Below are 22,576 nucleotides of genomic sequence, written 5' to 3'. Positions count from 1 at the left end.
CGACAAAATTATAACTCCATAGAATTATATAGAAAACCCAAAAAATACCACTTGAGCAAGGACTAGGCAACATTAAAGAAGAAAATTTTCTTTTTTAATATAAGGAAACCTCTGTCAAAACCAGGCTCAGAATGGGCAGCCTCAGCTGCCCACCCTGGTACCTCACTGGTTAGTGGTGAGAGTAAGAGCAACAGGCAGCAAACAGAACAGAATAACTGTAGAAAGTTAGAGACTGTGAAAAGACACACAAAGTTAACCACATAATGCCACAGTGGCATATACTGAAGGAGCAGCCTAAAATCCTACATGAATCACAGCAAAGCCTAGCCAGTTCAAGACGTGTTTTTGTTGGCACCTGTGCTGAACTGTTGATTTCAGCAATGTCAAAGTGAACAACGCAGCTGGTTTGTTAATTCCCCCTAAGCGCCTCCTGAGATGGCTTGTGCAGAGGCGAACCAAGTGGAGCAGTGAGGGAAGTGTCCACTTCTCACAGCCCAAACCTTTAAAAAAAGTGTGTTTGTGTTTTGTTTTTTTTTCCACAAATGCTTTGGTTCACAGGTGTGTTTTGTTTTTGTTGCAGACTGTTTATTCTGGGCTCGTATGATAGAGAAACTCATGTTCATTGCACCCTGGAGCTGAGCAGCCAACAGTGGAAGGAGAAGGCTCGCAGCTCCATCAGAAAGGTGGGCACTTATACCTTTTGAAACTTTAAAAGCTTTTTTTTCTAGTTTTAGGAATTGCACTTTTTAAAGCTAAATATGCTTTTTTGTTAAAATAAAATCTGTATAATGGCAGGGATGTTAACTCTCACTGATGTTGCAGCTGTCATGGTAAACACTCTTGCACCTATATAGCAGGTTCAGGTTCAGAAAGGTTGGTGATCCGTGGTTTATGGTTATCGGTAATGCCAAAATGAGGAAAAGATAAAATAGTGTCAAAAACCAATTAAACTGACTTATTTACCAGCGGAATTGCAAGTGCATTGTTACCACTGCCAATAAACAAAATTTACAATGAATAGAACTGTTTGCAGGTTTCCAACAATGTAACTGGCGAGTTGTCTTTAAAAAACGTTCCAGATACAGTCTAATAAATATTTTCTCTGCAATTGCTACATGTTGTAGCTATCATTCACTGTTGACAATTGTCCCATTGTTGGCATTTTGAGGAGCAATTTTCAGGCTTATTTGAAAATGACTAATGACCTTTTAGACTAAAATGTCAGCCATTATTACTGGCTCTCTCTCTATCAAAGCCTGATGCTCTTCCTGCCACATACAGCAGGAAGGGAGATTGTTATGCTTCAATATTTTCTATATTTATACAACATTCTCCTGTATTCGTTTCCCATGTTATCTTTAAAACTATTGAAGCCAAAGTTGCTGTCTTAGTGTTCTTTCCCCTGCTAGTGTAGATTGCATCTACAATCAGTGTTTTCAGTACTGCAGTAGGTGATATTCCTCTATTTGTGGGCCACTCTGCTCAGACAAACAAATGTCACAAAAATAATTGAACAGTTCAGAGTTGAAAAGAACCAAGAGTGTCTAAAAGAGAACACTGCAACTCTTAAAAGAAGTAAAACGGAGGTTTGGACAACTACTGTATACTGCAATCAGATCTCCTTTTCCTTTTCTACAATCCCACTCTGAGGATACTCATTGTGGCCACCTGTGTTCAGGATCTTGACATAAATCTCATGACTATAGATGAGAGTAATTCAACTGGTACATCATCTTCATCATAAAGGCCACATTACCGCTGTTGATGTACCAATTCATCTTTATTTCTCCCTCGATTTTTGAACAGCACCTCAAGATACTTCAGGTTCACTCAGTAACCAAAGTAAACTCCACTTATGTAATGTCCTAACGCAGGGTTTCTTTGTTAGAATATTGTCAAATTAATCCTTCTTCCCATAGTGCATGTATTATCCAGGGAAACAATGCATCTACTTAAATTCCTTGAAAGTCTTCTTTGTCGAGGACAAAAACGTATTCCTTTTGAACAGGAGCAAGAGATATTCTTTCTTTTTTGACAAAAAAAAGTTTTAGTATTTTTCAAACTTGCTTGTATCCATATGCTTAGCTTGCTTCTATTACATCAAACTGAGGACACAATGTTCATTGCTGCCTGTTATTTCTCAGGTGCCACGATGAAGACGTAATTAGTGTTTTTTACTTCAGCTGTCGGTAATTCTGTAATGTTATGCCTGATCAGTGTATATTTACAGTAGTTATAGAAATGACCACAGGAGCAGGCATATAGCACAGAAGCAGGTAGCAGAGCACCCTTGTTATGGAATTGTTAGTCACTTTCATGGGATACAGATATGTTTATGACTTACCAAACTAAACCCTGAGCAACTGAATGTGTAGTAGATATGGGCAATAACATTATATATGATAATATAAGAAAAAAAACATTTTATCAAGAATTGCAGCTTGCAGACAGTGGTTAATACTGTAAACAAAAATTAAGAGCATTTCCCTTTTATTCTTAAAATGAAATACTGTCACCAATGACACTATATCTTAAAGGGATACGTCACAGCTGAAATGCTACTTGTGTTATATTGGGTATATATTGGATATTTTATTAACCAAATTGTTCAAAATGTTTAACATTTATGGTCTATGTCCAGAGAAAACAGTAAAAAGCAGCAGTATTATCTGTTATCCGGCTAAAAATGGTAAAATCCTACAACGCAGTGGTGGGAATGTTCTTTATAAAGAAATCAACTGAAGATCATCAGTGTGATAAAGCATCTCAAAGTTTACTCTTGTGTCGACATGGAGTGGATCACAATTACAGTACATCTAAGACGTAAGGCACATCTAACTATGTACAAAGTATCCACTGTAGGACTGAGGACACAAGACGTGTCTTTATACCCTGTTACAAACCCCCACATGAGCTCTTGACTATTCTTTGATATAGAGTGCAGTAAGCCCCCCTTTACTTCCTTAACAATGTTCCTGTGGTCACCACTGTGAAACCCCCACCATTTGATAAGCAAATGCTTGATGACCCCCCAGGAACAACCATCAGCATGTCATGACAAACCCAAAATTTCCCACAACAGAAAGCCCTGATCTCTGATGAACCTCCCGGGCCTTCCGTGATTGCAATATACCTAACCCTGCGGGGTGTGTTACTCCTCCAGTTCACAGACAAACTTTGGGACATTGCTTTATGTTTTTACCAAGAAGTTGTATTTTAACAGTTGTTAGAAGGTCACAGAATCTTTATTTAGTGAAAACCCTCTTCTTTTCTTTATCCGCTGTTAGTGGCTGGCAAAACAAGACGTTTGTCCCTTCCAAGAGTCTCTGTAACGATGAGCGGCCGGCAGATATGGCCCACAATAAATGAATTATTGAGTTAGTATTAGAGTTGCTGCCAGCCAAACTAATGCACAAGCTAGCGTTAGCAACAGAATCTAATGCTACTCCCAACAGTCCAAAACACGACAAGCAGCAGGTCGTAACTTTACTCAAACTTCACAGTGCAAGCTAAAACAATAATTGTTCGAATACATTACTTACTCAGTGCTCATTTCACTGTTCTGTCCCGGCTGTTTTTTTTCTGGTGTTCTTTTGGTATCCTGAAGCTTGTTTCGAAAGCTACTTTACATGCAGCACAACACTAATGATCCGTAACACACCACTTCCCTCTTCAACAGTAGAATCCACAACTTTATCCAAGTAAAAACGGCAGCTGTAGATTCATTACATTATATTCGGTTGTGTTTCTATTGGGGCGTGGTGCAGAGACATAATTCATCTGTCTCTCTGCTGCGGGCTGCCAGCTCTTTGCAGGCAGCCTCGTTCTCCTCTGTATGACGTAACTTGTCTACGCTGCACCTATACAATTTACCACGAAAATCAGACTGTACTAATACACAGTAGAACTCGCCCATTACTGGGGCAGGTACAGAGAAAGCCAGGACGCACTAGTTGTAGTCTGTGAGCACTGGAAAAGTCACCAGGGGCAGTTGAGAATGACATGTTTTACGTCATCTTAAGCTGCCCTGGTGATGCATTTATAATTTGTCTGCATTGATATTACTTTTTAGCCGGCATTATATTTGGGGCAACACAACCTGCAACAACTTTTTCGCAACACAACCTGCAAAAGTGTACACCAAGGCTGAAAACTGAACAGTACTGGAAAGGTATATGGGAGAGGGAGGCATCACACAAGACAGAACAAGACTGCAGAGTGCGACACACCAACCTGTGCACAGCCTGAATCGACTACAAGAAAGCCTATGACTCAATGCCACACACATGGATCACTAAATGCGTGGAACTGTACAACATCAACAGAACTCTAAGGGCCTTTATTGCAAACTCAATGAGGTTGTGGAGAACCACCCTTGAAGCCAATGGGAAGCCACTTGCCCAAGTATCCATCAAATGTGGCATATACCAAGGAGATGCACTGTCCCCACTGCTGTTCTGCATAGGTCTGAACCCTCTCAGCCAAATAATAAACAAGACTGGCTATGGATACCGACTGCGGAACGGGGCCACCATAAGTCACCTCCTTTACATGGATGACATCAAGCTGTACGCCAGGAGTGAGCGAGACATCGACTCTAGATCCACCAGGATCTACAGCTCGGACATTGGGATGTCATTCGGGCTCGAGAGATGTGGGAGGATGGTGACAAAGATAAAACGATCAAGAATAAAGTGATATATACACTCTATTCTCACCCTCCGCAGGTGGTCTCATCCACTTTCCAAGCTCGGGTCTACCAGAGGCCAGGGACCTTGAGGGTTCTGCGCAGTATCCTTGCTGTTCCTAGGACTGCACTTTTCTGGACTGAGATGTCTGATGTATTTCCAGGGATCTGGATTCTTCTCTGAGCCCTTGGTATTTCTCTAGTTTCCCATGTTCCTTTTTCCTGATGTTGCCATCGCTTGGTATCGCCACATCCACCACTACGGCTTACCTCTGCTCTTTGTCCACCACCACAATGTCTGGTTGGTTCGCCATTACCATTCTGTCTGTCCGTATCTGGAAGTCCCACAGGATCTTGGCTCGCTCGTTCTCTACCACCTTGGGAGGTGTTTCCCACTTTGATCTTGGGGTTTCCAGTCCATACTCTGTGCAGATGTTCCTGTATACTATGCCAGCCACTTGGTTGTGGCGTTCCATGTATGCTTTCCCTGCCAGCATCTTACACCCTGCAGTTATGTGCTGGACCGTCTCAGGGGCCTCTTTGCACAGTCTACACCTTGGGTCTTGTCTGGTGTGGTAGATCTGGGCCTCTATGGCTCTGGTGCTCAGGGCCTGCTCCTGTGCAGCCAGGATGAGTGCCTCTGTGCTGTCCTTCAGCCCAGCCCTTTCAAGCCATTGGTAGGATTTGTTGAGATCAGCCACTTCAGTTATGTTCCAGTGGTACATCCCGTGTAAGGGCTTGTCCTCCCATGATGGTCCCTCTTCCAGCATCTCATCCTCTGTTCTCCACTGCCTGAGACATTCACTCAGCACGTCATCTGTCGGGGTCTTATCCTTGATGTACTTATGGATCTTGGATGTTTCATCCCGGATAGTGGCTCTCACGCTCACTAGTCCTCGGCCTCCTTCCTTGCGGCTAGCGTACAGTCTCAGGGTGCTGGATTTGGGGTGGAACCCTCCATGCATGGTGAGGAGCTTTCGTGTCTTAACATCTGTGGTCTGTATCTCTTCCTTTGGCCACCTTATTATTCCCGCAGGGTATCTGATCACTGGCAGGACATAGCTGTTTATTGCCTGGGATTTGTTCTTGCCATTGAGCTGGCTTCTTAGGACTTGCCTTACTCGTTGGAGGTATTTGGCTGTTGCCGCATTCCTTGTTGCCTGTTCAAGGTTTGCCTGTGGTATTCCAAGGCACTTGTAATTCCTCAAATACTTGTAAATCCTCAATGTCTGCTATTGTTCCTTCTGGGAGTGAGACCCCTTCTGTGTGGATTACCTTGCCTCTCTTTGTCACCATCCTCCCACATTTCTCGAGCCCGAATGACATCCCGATGTCCGAGCTGTAGATCCTGGTGGTGTGGATCAGCGAGTCGATGTCTCGCTCACTCTTGGCGTACAGCTTGATGTCATCCATGTAGAGGAGGTGACTTATGGTGGCCCCGTTCCGGAGTCGGTATCCATAGCCAGTCTTGTTTATTATTTGACTGAGGGGTTCAGAACTATGCAGAACAGCAGTGGGGACAGTGCATCTCCTTGGTATATGCCACATTTGATGGATACTTGGGCAAGTGGCTTCCCATTGGCTTCAAGGGTGGTTCTCCACAACCTTATCGAGTTTGCAATGAAGGCCCTTAGAGTTCTGTTGATGTTGTACAGCTCCAAGCATTCAGTGATCCATGTGTGTGGCATTGAGTCATAGGCTTTCTTGTAGTCGATCCAGGCTGTGCACAGGTTGGTGTGTTGCACTCTGCAGTCTTGGGCGACTGTTCTGTCAACCAGGAGTTGGTTTTTGGCTCCTCTGGTATCCTTACCAATGCCCTTCTGTGCTTTGCTCATATATTGATCCATGTGCCCACTTATCTTTGCTGCGATGATGCCTGACATGAGCTCCCATGTTGTGAAGAGACAGGTTATTGGCCGGTAGTTGGATGGGACTGTACCCTTTGAGGGATCCTTCATTATCAGGATCGTTCGCCCTTCGGTTAGCCATTCAGGGTGAGTCCCATCCCTTAGCAGCTGGTTCATTTGTGCTGCCAGGCACAATTGCTCGTGGATTGCAGTGAGCTTCTTCAGCCAGTAGGTGTGGATCATGTCAGGGCCAAGTGCTGTCCAGTTTTTCATACCTGAGACTCTTTGTTGGATGTCTGCCACTGTGATAGTCACTGGATTCTGTTCAGGGAGGTTGCTGTGATCTTCCCTCAGATCCACCAGCCACTGTGCATCACTGTTGTGTGATGCCTCCCTCTCCCATATCCCTTTCCAGTACTGTTCAGTTTCCAGCCTTGGTGGGTCTGCCCTGCCATTGAGAGTACACTTTTGCAGGTTGTGTTGCGATCAGCCGGTTTATCCGTCTGGCTTAGTTGTCTCTGGTGTATCTCTTTAGGCGGCTGGCCAAGGCTTGTAGCCTTTGCTTGGCAGTTTCGAGTGCTTCAGGTATGGGCATCTGGCTGTACCTCTTGGGCATTGGTCTTTTCATTGCACCTCTCTGGGCCTCTGTCATTTGGCTCACTTCCCTCCGAGCTGCCCTGATTTTTGCCTCCAACCTTCGCTTCCATGGTGGAGATATATATATATATATATATATATATATATATATATATATATATATATATATATATATATATATATATATATATATATATATATATATATATATATATATATACACACACACACAGAGTACAAAGAGTACAGAGAGAGTACAACCAGCTGCTGAAACCGAACAAATCAATGAGGTACAACAGCAGGCAATAATACAATTAGGCACCACACAAATAAAAAAACATAGATATACATTAGGCCAAAAACTTCTTACTCAACTAAATAACTGCTGTACTGTTGTTGACAGTTAAATTTGTATTAATACCTAGAATATTAATAGTAATAACAATAATAATAACATAACTACCACATATAATATTACAACTACCATAATCATACATTATAATAGTGATATTAGTAAATGGCAGTACTTACAGCTAAGATCAGGAAGTCTGTTTATCGGTTCTGGTGTTGAGTGTCCCGCTACAAGGTCAGTAAAGCTGTAACGTAACTTTATTCACCAAAATGGTAAGACAGACGGTGGTGCATGAACGCCACTTGTGATGAGAGGAACCCAACCGCCGCACCCAGACCAGCGAGTGGAGGGGAGAAACTTAGTGGCCAGGGAGCCCACATACCTTCAGTTTTAGGAGGGCAGGCATAGCAACCTGAGCCTCCCACACAGATCTCCCAGGCAGAGCCGCCGCATCCACAGAGACGACACCAAGGTTAGAATGGACCATTGTTGGGTCAACGCCGTCCACCCCAGGAGAACTAGAGGCAAACACCCCCCCAGTTGAACGGGTCAGCCCGAGAGAATGGAGCAGAGGAACCCCCATGCCCAGAGAGGGGCCCACCCCCAGTCCACCACCCCCACAAGAGTGACCTGGGGCCCACCCCATCAACCTGACCGTATCCCCTGCCGCCACGTCTGACCTGCAGCATGACACCGGAGTCGGCAGAAAAAGACACCACCGAGGCAGTGGATCCATGCACCCCGAGTGGGGAACAGACACACACACACACACACACACACACACACACACACACACACACACACACACACACACACACACACACACACACACACACACACACAGTAATCGCTCCATCAGTAGGACACCCCTTGCAGATCTAAGTGAATGAATGTGGGATAATATAGTTGGGAAGCAAGGCACCGGGGTCCACAGAGCCAGGTTCCCGATTGGCTCTGCCACCTATCCCACTGTCCCCCACCACCTCCCGGCAAGGAATGGGCAAGCCAGATCCAAGGGTCAAGGTACTACTACCCAGTGCATCACAAGCAGCGCAGCCAAAACCACTCTCCCTCCTCTATCACATCTTCTCACCTAAGAATGCTCATACTGTGCTCAACCCGTGTTGTCCACTCAGACCAATATACATACTGTGCAGCTGTGCAGGGAGGTACAAACCCAACTCAGGGCCCAATGAGGACCGCAACCCGGGTAGCACCTCCCACCATCTGACCCCCAACACTGCCCCCCTGGCCGCAGGCATGTGCAGCAACCAGAGGGAGTCGGACTGCTAGCGCGTGGTGTTTGGTCCATATTACAGTAATTACTTCATGCTGTCTAATAAAAGCAGCTAAAAGCAGCTAGAGGTTCAATAAATAGCTCAAATAGTGATGGGGAAAGTGGATGAGTTCTCAATGCAGAATTTATGCAGATTAGCTAATAGAAACTTACAGTTCACTCTGTCACCGCCCATAATTCATGGTGACATAATCAATTAAGTTGCTCAGTCTGTTTATATTGTTTGTTGACTGTCTACCTTTAGTGATGTTCTCTTTCTTATTAATTATTGAATGGATGGTTTGTTTTTCCTCATGTCTTTTAATTGGTTGGCTAAGAATTTACCACATTTGTTAGTGTAGTCAAAGTTCTCCCAAAGTAACTGATCTATATGAAACTGAATTTTGCGATCAATTATATAATTTAATTTCAGCTTTAGATTTCTTAGGTCTTCTAGGACATCATTAGTTGGAGAGGCAGCATATTTAATCTCTAGAGGTTTTATTATTTCTAATTCAAGTAGATTGTCCTTTTTTTTTCTTGTGTGATGAATATGAAATTATTATACCACGCATAACTGCCTTCCTAGTCTCCCAAAGAACACAAGGTGAGGTTCCTGGTGTGTCATTATTTTCCCTAAAGATGGCCCATTCTCTCCTCACATAACTAATGAAATCTTGATCATTGAGTAATGATGTATTAAACCTCCAATTCCTGGTTGATGGTGTTACTGCCTTAATCAAGGAAATGTACACAGGTGCATGATCACTGATTGTAATAGAGTGAATATTGGTGTCAGAGACATCTTGTAAGACTGAGTTATTTTTTAAAATGTAATCGATACGCGAGTGAGAGTGGTGAACTGGAGAGACGAAGGCGTATTCCCTGGATGTAGGGTGTAAAGAACGCCAGGTATATCAGAGACCAAAATCATTCACGTACTGTCTTAAGATCTCTACTGATTGAAGTGAAGTATTCCTTTACTATTTAGGTACTTAAAGGAATATAGTATAAAAAAACACTAACTAATTGAATAAAGAAAAAGCTAGCTGGCACAGAAAAAAACAAATACAGAGAACAGAGAAAGAGAAAGCTGCAAAGAGAATGCGAGATGTACACAATATAAGGACGTAATAAATTAATGAATGGCATTGGTGAGAAGTGTATAGACTTATGGGTAATGATTATTGCACATCACATAAATATCACAGGAAAATACCACTGATTTCAGTTAGTGAGTGATACACCAAAGGTAGTTAACAGTCCTTTTTTGTAGGGTCTGATTGCAGCAGGGAGGAAAGATCTGCAGAATCTCACCTTCACACAGTGAGGGTGGATCAGTCTGTCACTGAAGCTGTTTCCAGAGCAGACAGTGGATCCTGCAGTGGGTGAGAGTCATGGTCCAGAATAGATAAGAGTTTAGCCAGAAACCTTCTATCCCCCACCTCCCTCCTCCTCCCAGAGATGACCCTATCAAGCTTTTTCCTGTCCCTCTCCCTCTTTTTCCTGCTGCTCAGCAAACCACACCGTACATATGGCTGATGTCACCACATCGTCATAGAAGGTATTCAGGGGTGACCCCTTCACTCCAGAAGTTCACAGGCTCCTCAGGAGGTAGAGTCTGCTTTGACCCTTCCTGTGTAGTGTCTCAGTGTTATGAGGCTAGTCCATTTTTTTTGTAGATGCACAACCAGCTACTTATAAGAGACCACTCTCTCAATGTCCATTCCCTGGATGTTCACTGGTGAGATGACAACAGACTGCTGACAGAGAATCTCTGTAGAACACCGCTGTCTGTGTTGTATCTGAGGTCTGCAGTGTACAGTAGAGGTTGTAGACAGCCAAGACACAGGCAGGAGATGCATGTTGTCATGGTCAGCTCCCCTGTATGTAAATCAACAATAAAAGTATAACACAGCAGCACTTATGTACAATATGGATAACTAAAATAAAATACAAGCACAGAAATGCAATCTGGAAAAAAATCACATTTTAGGGACTTACTGCTACTAATTCCTAAACTTTTACATGCGTACTCTCCCCCTTGCTCTTCCCCCTCTATACCAACTACTGCACCTCAGGGGACCCATCTGTGAAACTCCTGAAGTATGCACTGGCGAATAAACCGGCGAATAAAAATTATTCTAATTCTAAAAGTACACAGATGTTTGTGATATGATACTATACTTTCTCTAAAATGAGGAAGTACTAGCCTGGGTCTGGCATTATGCACAATTTTTTTTTCAATATCAAATGTTAAAACTAATAGTTACTTTTTCTATATCAAATGCCACCTTTTAATTACTAATTCTAAAATATACATTGAAAGAGCACACTTTTTAGGTGTATCGTATGTACAAATATGATACAATCGTATGTATACAAGATATGTACATGATATGGCACTTTTTTATTATGTAAAGCCAGTATTATCCTAGGTGGTATGATATGGCACACCCCTACAGTAGCAGTACTGAGTACAAGACAGCCCTCTCCAAGTGGACTCACTTCAAAGCACCTGTGTTCATTCTTTGTTATTATTGAAATACAGATGCAGATTCACTGTGGCATTTGGGCCTGAGTTATCAGCCTTCTCCAGTCTGCGTGTCCTCAGCATGACTGTTATATGGATTAAAGGCTTTACCATCTGGAAAAGGTCAATTTGCCATCTTTCTCTCCATTTTCCTTAATGATTCTTAGTTGTTTGCCTCTTGCCTTTATTTTGCCTCACTCATTACACTGCTGCCAGTGTTGTCATTGCAGGTCGTTTACTATCAGAGTTTTGTTGCTGGCTAAGTATTATCTCAGCTCATCATTAACTTAGGCTGAAAGGTTTTGACATTTTCAAACTCTAGGGTCCTAGTTCTCTGTTGTTGTTTGTTCACGTTCTAAGAAGTTATGGACCGTGACTGTGAGACACAAATACTGTATGAACCTACTTCTATAAAGACTTAATCTCCATTCTCTTTCACATCCCTGCCTTGTTAATATAGTGTTGCCTTCAGCAAGCTTCGCTGTGGAAATTGTATTGCAAGATAATAAACAGCGCTTTAACTCCAGGTTTAAAACGTTTTCAGTTTCATGTTGCCATGATTGATAGTGTCCAGATTCTAAAATGTGTCTGCTATAACTGGACATTGTGGCATAAGAACAGAAGAGGAAATTAGTAAAAATGCAGTACACCACAATAAATCATGGTCAACATTTCATGCACATTTACATGCACATTTTGTCTTTTGCTAATAGAAATGACAAATGGTATACACCCACTTGCAGTTCCATCTACAGTTTTCTGGAAACTGGCCTAAGGTACGATATGACTTAATTGATCCCTCAATAGGGAAATTCCTGTATTTCAGCAGCATTAGGGCAGTACTGAAACAGACAGAAGAAAAACGAAAAAAAAACAACAACAGTAATAATACCCAATAACTGCAACATTATTAACAGTGCAAAAAAAAACAACAACAAAATACCAGTCATAAACATACTGGATTTCTTTTACATACAGCAGCAACAGGGCAAGAAAACACTGTCATATGGATGATGGAGACCTCAGACACTACAAAAGGACGGATTGTGACAATTGTGTGGTTATGTTATGTTGTTGTTGTGTTGTGTTATAAAGTCTTATGGCTGTAGGGAGGAATGACCTGCAGCAGCGCTCATTCTTGCACTTTGGGTGCAACAGTCTAGTGCTAAAGGAACTGGTCACTGTTCACACTCAAAAAAGAACATAACTGTGACTCTGAATAGGGACCAAGTACCATACTGACTTATGGCCAGGCTGACATTAAAGGACCCTGATCATACAGCTTTTCACTGTAAGAATATTGGACTTCAGTGTCTCAATAAGGTGTTTGTAGGATTTCATTCCATAAAACCCTGTAGATCGTCCACACAGCCTCTGTTAATGTACGGTTTTCAGTCACGCTCAGTAAACAAGCTGTTTTTAGGGGCGTGTCACAAGTGGAGATGCTCGTCACACCTCTATGCGGAGGCGAATGCCTGAGGTGCTGTAAGTAAAAGGCAGAAATGCTAGCGTGAAATCTATGTATGAGCATGTAAAACTATATCCAGCACAGCAAGTTCTGATGTAAGCGGTGGCACCACTGATTTAAACTGCTGCAGTTTTGAACCGACCCAGAGTAAACATAGGAATAAACGTGTTGTAGCAATAATGAGTGGATCTTGTCCAGTTCTGTCGTCATGTCATAGAGTTCAAAAAAAGGCTGCTGTAAAACGAATTGCATCACCCACGATTATTATGGCTACGACCACTGAAAAACATTTATTAACAAATTATGGCATTTTAAAACACTCTGCTCTGCGTCATTACAAGGCCATGCGGCGCGCTGAAATTATATTACTATTACCACAAACCATTATCAAGGAAATATGTTAAGCCAATATATTGTATCTCATGTTAGAGCGGTAATTTTTTTCATTCAGCTGCAGGATTAAAAATCTTTAGTCTGCGACGCACCCGTTGCACCATGGCGACGCAACGATACTGCAGTGAAAACACTTGTTTTGTTGCGGCCTTTTTTCTCTGTCACCAAGCTATCAAGGCAGATGTTTTTTCCTCAATGTCAAAATGTAATTAAAATTAAATGTAAATAATAAAAATAAAGGTTTTGCATTGGTGCTATATAAATAAAACTGAGCTGACTGGGGGTGTATGTCTGTGACAGGCAGGGACTACGAATAGTTTTGATCTGAGAATGGGACAATTTTTCTTGTTTTATAACAGGGACCCAAGGCTTTCAGCTAAAACTGGCTTTCTAGACAATTATGACTGTCCTTGATTGGTTAAGCTAGTAGACTTGACCTGAATATGGCAATTATATAAGTCACTTGAGTATTTGAATTTTAAGAACTATAGTTTTTGTGTATTCTGTATATTAAGGCTAAACTTTACATTTTCAGTTACATTCTGTACGTTTTGACCTTAATCGTCTTATGCTATTGTGAAAAAAGCAACGCTTGGTCTGTGCATCTGCACAATGGAGACCACCTGTGAGCGGGGTAAATGAAACCCTGTCTCTCACTCTGTCAGGCGTGTTTGCACATCTGCTCTGTCAATTCACCGCTAGCCTTGAGTAATAATTCTTGTTGACAGCTTGCACGCACGCACGCACGCACGCACGCACGCACGCACGCACGCACGCACTATTCCTATTCCTCTTTTATTGTATAATATTACATCTGTTTGCAGCACATACAGTGCCATTTGTATCCGGGTGTTGTATGTGCTTAGACCTGACAATAATGTAGTTTCATAGAAGAGGGTGAAGTGTCTATGAATATACCATGAACCAAAACTAGGATGAAAGTGGAGTATTAAAGTAAATACCTTTCTAGGTTGGGTCTATGCTTGTATGAAAATCATTTGGAATGCACAAAGGACAAATACATTTTTTGTCTCAGTAGATAGTGAAACCCTGGTTGATCTTGTTTGATGAGATTTAAATGTATTTGTAGATTTACTATAATATTATAGCTACTACATGTGAGACCTGTTATTTAATCATAAAAGAAACAAATATTCTTGTGCACACCTCCTAACATGTCAGATTTAGAATGCCCTTCCTATCGTTTCCTCAACCCTTCACACATGCAACACCATGCAGGTTATTTTAGCATTTCTAAGTAAATAATACATACACAAACTGGCACATACCCTCCCCTGTGGTTGTTTGATGTTCCACTCAGAGTGTCTTTAATCTGCCCCCGGACACGTGATGAAAGACAGTTGGTTGTCAAATGACACGCATGCACACACTCCACACTATTGTCTCTCAGCTACACCATTCACCCCACTTACTGTACATGTCATCCTTACTTTCTGCACAAAACAGCTGTTAGCTAATAGCTGAAAAGCAGTCATACATTTATACTGCTTTTGAAGTAATGAGTTTTGTTTTACTACTATTAATGACCTGTGTACTACTACTTGTTTAAATAAATGTGGTAATAACAGCAGCGGAGGTAATTCAGTATAGCTGAGCTTACAATGGGTTGATAACCACTTAGATGTTGTATTTATTTTTCAGACGGACAAGCAATGTGAGGGCTTTGAGGGTCTGTCTATCTTCTGGATAGCAACAGAACTACTAGGAAATGCCAGAGGACAGACAGGTTAATTGCACGTAGGAGTCCAAGTTAGGTTATCAAGGCAGGCTGAGAGAGTTGAGATCCTCCACTGGCAAAAGAAACAAACAAAATATAATAATGATATAATATTGTATAGTGTTGCAGAAGTCAGAATTGATTTGTTTTTTCTTTAGACAGTTAGGTACCTGTTTGACATGTAGTAATGTTTAGTTTTTGTAGCAACGTTGCTGTATTGGGAAAAATTACCTGATCCATATTTCTAATATACTGGATTAACCTCTGCCACTAATATCCTTTAGGTGTACAAAGCTATTTCATGTACTTTCTATGCACTTTGAGATTAATGAAACATCAGAGAACCTTGCAACGCACTGTATTTAGAAGTGTGGCTCTGAAATATTTCCATTTTTAACAACTAAAGGCACTCTTTTCATTAGACTGGAATTTCTGACAAGAAAGCATGTATCATTTCACAGTGACTGTCCTCTTCAACGATGCTGCCAAAAGCCCCTCCCATGTTGCAAAGCGCCCACAGTCCCACATTATCCTTTGTACATACAGCAAATCTTTTGCATATAGGCAAGTCCACCTTGATTCTTAGAGAAGGATCTAAATAAAAAAGTTACTAATTACACTGTAAAATAGGTCGCTGTCAACATTTAACTCGTAGTTTCACGGTTTCTCACTTCACTGTGTGTCTCTCTGTGACATGAGCGCAAGCTATCTACAATATTTTTTTGCTTTTTAGAATAATGGGAAAAACATTTTAATAAAAAAAAAACTCACTGCTATCAATCCTCTGGCTTTGGCTGTCAACAGATACCACCGGAAGCTGTCACAATCTATATCTCAGCAAAAATGTGCGCGTGAGAATATTTATTTCATGTTAACTAGGGAGCTGCAGGGGTCTCCAACTTGTCCTGCTGGCCTGAGACTTTGACATCCCTTCCTTAAATCATGTTGTGTTGGTAAAGATGATAATACTACAGCTTTCCCTGTTTTCTCTGGACATAGATGTTGACATAGATGCAAGTTCTGTTGCCATTTTGGCAACAGAAGTTGTTCTGTTGCCATTTTGGCAACAGAACTTTAATCCGTGAACTATGTCTTTAAGTGTCGGATTTGTTTGCCAGATCATTCTGGACATTCATCATCTGCAACTGACTACATCAGTTTCCATGACACACTAGTTGATTGACGTCACATTCCTAATTCATTTCCTCCTTGCACTGCCATTTTTAAAGTCATTTTCTGATCCTGTTTGCTGGTCAAACGGTGAAAAACAGATTAAATCCATGAGAGGTTGGTCCTGCAAGCAGTTAGTTTCTAATCGCATCTTCCAATCATCAATTTGCTTCAGAGAAAACTCAATAGACAATGTGCTTGTGCATGATACACAGGACCACAGTCATATTACAGCTTTGTTAGTGTTTTTATTTTATATTTCAGAACACATAGGCATGTTTTCCCATCACAGAAGGAATTACCTGTTATTGGCGGGTGTCCAAAGTGCTCCGTTTATGTATGTATGCATGTACGTATGTATGCATGTACGTATGTATGTATGTACGTATGTATGTATGTATGTATGTATGTATTTATATATTATACAAACTGAGGGAAGAAATTATTTGAACCCTAGCTGATTTTGTAAGTTTGCCCACTAACAAAGTAATGATTGGTCTATAATTTCTATGGTAGGTTTATTTGAACAGTGAGAGACAACAATGACAAAAAAATCCAGAAAAATGCATTTTAAAAAAAAATATAATTTGAATTTCCATGAAGGAAATAAGTATTTGATCCCTTTGAAAAACTTGCTTTAGTACTTGGTGGCAAAACCTTTGTTGGCAATGGGAGAGGTGAGTCGTTTCTTTTAGTTGGCCACTAGGTTTGCACACATCTCAGGGGGGATTTTGGCCCACTCCTCTTTGCAGATCCTCTCCTAGTTATTAATATTTCGTGGCTGATATTTGGCAATTAGAACCTTCAGCTCCCTCCACAGATTTTCTATGGGATTAAGGTCTGGAGACTGACTAGGCCACTCAATGACCTTAATAAGCTTCTTCTTGACGGGTACTGTGTTTTTGGAGTCATACATGTAGGTAGCATTCCTCCTCCTCCAAACACGGCCAGTTGAGTTGATGCCAAAGAGCTCAATTTTGGTCTCATCTGACCACTTTCACCCAGTCTTCCTCTGAATCAGTCAGATGTTCAGTGGCAGACTTCAAACAGGCCTGTAGATTTACAGTAGTCCAGCCTAGAGGTAACAAATGCATGAATCAGTTTCTCTGCAACACTCTGAGAGAGGATGCTTCTGATTTTAGCTATATTTCTAAGATGAAAGTAGGCGGTTCTAGAGATTTGTTTAATGTATGATGTAAAAGAGAGATCCTGGTCAAAGATGACACGGTGACAAGGTTCCTCACAGTAGAATCTGAAGCTAATGTTATGCCATCCAGGGTGGCTAGCTGACTCAATAGTGTCTCTCTCAGATTTTTAGGCCCAACAATAAGAATTTCAGTTTTATCTGAATTTAGTTGAAGGATTTGATGTCTTTTAAACAACTCTGAATTTTGACTAGTTGATCCGTTTTATTTGGTTCCAAAGACATGTATAGCTGAGTATCATTTGCATAACAATGAAAATTAATAGAATGCTTCCTAATAATTTAACCTTTTTGTGACTGCCCTTGGGGGTCACCTTCAAAGTTTTCCCAATTTTTTGAACTGACTGACCTTAATTTCCTAAAGTAATGGGCACTCGTTTTTCTTTACTTGCTGCTTTTTTCTTGCCGTAATGCAAATTCTAACAGTCTATTCAGTAGGACTATCAGCTGTGTATACACCTGACTTCTGCACAACACAAGTGATGGTCCCAACCCCATTTATAAGACAAGAAATCCTACTTATTAAACCAGAACTGAAATGGGTGGCTACTTTGAAGAACCTAGAATAAAAAAAATGACATATTTTCAGTGGTTTCACACCTTTTTGTTTTGTTCACACCTTTTTAATTCTATATATATATGTATATATATATATATATATATATATATATATATATATATATATATATTCTCATGACTATGAAATTTGTAGATCCACACTGAGGGCATGAAAACTATATATATATATATACTATATATATAACTATATAGATATATCGGATATAGATAATAGAGAATCGGGAGTGGATAGAGAGAGACCGAGGAGCGATCCAGGGAGCAGAGATAGAAGAGAGAGATAGAGAGAGAGAGAGAGAGAGAGAGAGAGATAGAGAGAGATATAGATATATATATATAGATAATATATATATATATATATATATATATATATATATATATATATATAATATATATAGACGTCGCCCGGTCTAACAAGGTCTGCGTCAGGTGTTGGGGAACCAGAGCACCTTGACGAGCAATGGGCTACTGGAACAAGAAAGAAATGGCTAAGAACAGAGAACTGTTGGAATGCTACTGCTCAAGTAACCCTAGTCAGAGGGGTTACATGAAAAGAATGTGTGGCGAATGGGAACGGAGAAACCTACATTCAAGACTGACTGCGAAGCAACTAGTAGCTCAGTGTTCCAACATCCACAAACGGCAACTGCTATCACAACTTGAGATTGACGAGATACAACACAGGACGCCATCTCCCCAACCGGAAATTGGGTACGAAGCCCCAATAGGCACAGATACGCTACCCCGAACTCCACTACAACAGCTAAGTGAAGTACCATCAGAAAGTCTCATGGAAGATGTGAATGCAGCATTGAGAGTGATCCCTACCACAACAATCACAGAAACCAATGAGCTGATATACGCTTCAGCATCAGTGATCCTAGAGGTGCTTGGCTATAAGAGCAACCATGGGAGCCATGAGAAACAATACCCACCATGGAAACGAAGGTTGGAGGCAAAAGAGATACACCAGAGATAACGAAGCCAGACGAATAAACCGGCTGTTCGCAACACAACCTGCGAAAGTGTACTCTCAATGGCAGGGTAATAACAGCGGAGCAGACCCACCAAGGCTGGAAACTGAACAGTACTGGAAAGGGATATGGGAGAGGGAGGCATCACACAACAGTGATGCACAGTGGCTGGTGGATCTGAGGGAAGACCACAGCAACCTCCCTGAACAGAATCCAGTGACTATCACAGTGGCAGACATCCAACAAAGAGTCTCAGGCATGAAAAACTGGACAGCACCTGGCCCTGACATGATCCACGCCTACTGGCTAAAGAAGCTCACTGCAATCCACGAGCGCCTGGCAGCACAAATGAACCAGCTGCTAAGGGATGGGACTCACCCTGAATGGCTAACCGAAGGGTGAACGATCCTGATAATGAAGGATCCCTCAAAGGGTGCAGTCCCATCCAACTACTGGCCAATAACCTGTCTCTCTACAACATGGAATCTCATGTCAGGCATCATCGCAGCTAAGATAAGTGGGCACATGGGTCAATACATGAGCGAAGCACAGAAGGGCATTAGTAAGGATACCAGAGGAGCCAAACACCAACTCCTGGTAGACAGAACAGTCGCCCAAGACTGCAGAATGCGACACACCAACCTGTGCACAGCCTGGATCGACTACAAGAAAGCCTATGACTCAATGCCACACACATGGATCACTGAATGCTTGGAGCTGTACAACATCAACAGAACTCTAAGGGCCTTCATTGCAAACTCGATGAGGTTGTGGAGAACCACCCTTGAAGCCAATGGGAAGCCACTTGCCCAAGTATCCATCAAATGTGGCATATACCAAGGAGATGCACTGTCCCCACTGCTGTTCTGCATAGGTCTAAACCCCCTCGGCCAAATAATAAACAAGACTGGCTATGGATACCGACTCCGGAACGGGGCCACCATAAGTCACCTCCTCTACATGGATGACATCAAGCTGTACGCCAAGAGTGAGCGAGACATCGACTCACTGATCCACACCACCAGGATCTACAGCTCGGACATCGGGATGTCATTCGGCTCGAGAAATGTGGGAGGATGGTGACAAAGAGAGGCAAGGTAATCCACACTGAAGGGGTCTCACTCCCAGAAGGAACAATAGCAGACATTGAGGACAGTTACAAGTACCTTGGAATACCACAGGCAAACGGCAACCTTGAACAGGCAACAAGGAATGCGGCAACAGCCAAATACCTCCAACGAGTAAGGCAAGTCCTAAGAAGCCAGCTCAATGGCAAGAACAAATCCCAGGCAATAAACAGCTACGCCCTGCCAGTGATCAGATACCCTGCGGGAATAATAAAGTGGCCAAAGGAAGAGATACAGACCACAGATGTTAAGACACGAAAGCTCCTCACCATGCATGGAGGGTTCCACCCCAAATCCAGCACCCTGATACTGTACGCTAGCCGCAAGGAAGGAGGCCGAGGACTAGTGAGCGTGAGAGCCACTATCCAGGATGAAACATTCAAGATCCATAAGTACATCAAGGAGAAGGCCCCGACAGATGACGTGCTGAGTGAATGTCTCAGGCAGTGGAGAACAGAGGATGAGATGCTGGAAGAGGGACCATCATGGGAGGACAAGCCCTTACACGGGATGTACCACCGGAACAAAACTAAAGTGGCTGATCTCAACAAATCCTACCAATGGCTTGAAAGGGCTGGGCTGAAGGACAGCACAGAGGCACTCATCCTGGCCGCACAGGAGCAGGCCCTGAGCACCAGAGCCATAGAGGCCCAGATCTACCACACCAGACAAGACCCAAGGTGTAGACTGTGCAAAGAGGCCCCTGAGACGGTCCAGCACATAACTGCAGGGTGTAAGCTGCTGGCAGGGAAAGCATACATGGAACGCCATAACCAAGTGGCTGGCATAGTATACAGGAACATCTGCGCAGAGTATGGACTGGAAACCCCAAGGTCAAAGTGGGAAACACCTCCCAAGGTGGTAGAGAACGAGCGAGCCAAGATCCTGTTGGACTTCCAGATACAGACAGACAGAATGGTAATGGCGAACCAACCAGACATTGTGGTGGTGGACAAAGAACAGAGGAAAGCCGTAGTGGTGGATGTGGCAATACCAAGCGATGGCAACATCAGGAAAAAGGAACATGAGAAACTAGAGAAATACCAAGGGCTCAGGGAAGAACTGGAGAAGGCTTTGAAGGTGAAGGCCACAGTGGTGCCTGTGGTGATTGGAGCACTGGGGGCAGTGACCCCCAAATTGGAGGAATGGCTACAACAGATCCCTGGAATAACATCCGACATCTCAGTCCAGAAAAGTGCAGTCCTAGGAACAGCAAGGATACTGCGCAGGCCTCTGGTAGAGGACACGAGCTTGGAAAAACGGATTAGACCACCCGCGTGGGGTGAGAAGGGAGTTTATATATATATATATATATATATATATATATATATATATATATATATATATATATATATAAATACTGAATATTTTCAGTATTTATTTATGAATTTGTGAATATTTTATATTATATAGGTATTTGGCTGTTGCCGCATTCCTTGTTGCCTGTTCAAGGTTGCCGTTTGCCTGTGGTATTCCAAGGTACTTGTAACTGCCCTCAGTGTCTGCTATTGTTCCTTCTGGGAGTGAGACCCCTTCTGTGTTGATTACCTTGCCTCTCTGTGTCACCTTCCTCCCACATTTCTTGAGTCCGAATGACATCCCAGCGTCCGAGCTGTAGATCCTGGTGGTGTGGATCAGTGAGTCGATGTCTCGCTCATTCTTGGCGTACAGCTTGATGTCATCCATGTAGAGGAGGTGACTTAAGGTGGCCCCGTTCCGGAGTCGGTATCCATAGCCAGTCTTGTTTATTATTTGGCTGAGGGGGTTCAGACCTATGCAGAACAGCAGTGGGGACAGTGCATTTCCTTGGTCTATGCCACATTTGATGGATACTTGGGCAAGTGGCTTCCCATTGGCTTCAAGGGTGGTTTTCACAACCTCCATTGAGTTTGCAATGAAGGCCCTTAGAGTTCTATTGATGTTGTACAGCTCCAAGCATTTAGTGATCCATGTGGCATTGAGTCATAGGCTTTCTTGTAGTCGATCCAGGCTGTGCACAGGTTGGTGTGTCGCACTCTGCAGTCTTGGGCGACTGTTCTGTCAACCAGGAGTTGGTGTTTGGCTCCTCTGGTATCCTTACCAATGCCCTTCTGTGCTTCGTTCATGTATTGACCCATGTGCCCACTTATCTTAGCTGCGATGATGCCTGACATGAGCTTCCATGTTGTGGAGAGACAGGTTATTAGCCTGTAGTTGTATAGAACTGTACCCTTTGAAATCAGTCATGCCACTGTCCGGAAGACAGTCTACAAGTGGGGGATCCCAGCAAGTTCACCCCAAGAGCAGACCACAAATGGCTGAAAGAGGTCTCCAAAAAGCCTAAAACGTCATCTCTGGAACTACAGTACAGCAGGTAATGGCTATTGTGGATGTAAACGTGCATATCTCTACGATCATATAGAGACTGCACAAGTTTAAACTGCATTGGAGGTGTGCAAGGTAGAAACCTTTGCTCTCTAAAAAAAAACATTGAGTCCAGATTGACATTTGCCAGAGAGAATATTGACAAAGACCAGGACTTCTGGAATAATGTTCTTTGGACAAATGTCAAAAATTGAAATATATGGACACCAGAGTAGGCGACATGTTTGGCATAAACCAAAGAGAACATTCCAGGAAAATAATCTGATACCA

The 22,576-nt window shown here is 42.5% G+C and overlaps 1 protein-coding gene across 1 annotated transcript in view; it reads left to right on the top strand.

Annotated features, from left to right (window-relative positions):
* The window catches only part of pdzd8 (PDZ domain containing 8), a 53,154-nt gene that overhangs the window by 15,308 nt on the left and 15,270 nt on the right, over positions 1–22,576 (top strand). Inside the window, exon 3 of the mRNA XM_029175544.2 lies at positions 581–683. Coding sequence (XP_029031377.1) covers positions 581–683 — 103 coding nt within the window. The remainder of the gene's footprint in view (positions 1–580; positions 684–22,576) is intronic.

This window comes from Betta splendens, chromosome 15, assembly GCF_900634795.4.
Source record: "Betta splendens chromosome 15, fBetSpl5.4, whole genome shotgun sequence".
NCBI classification, from domain to species: Eukaryota; Metazoa; Chordata; class Actinopteri; order Anabantiformes; family Osphronemidae; genus Betta; species Betta splendens.
This window is presented reverse-complemented; position numbering and strand designations above follow the sequence as displayed.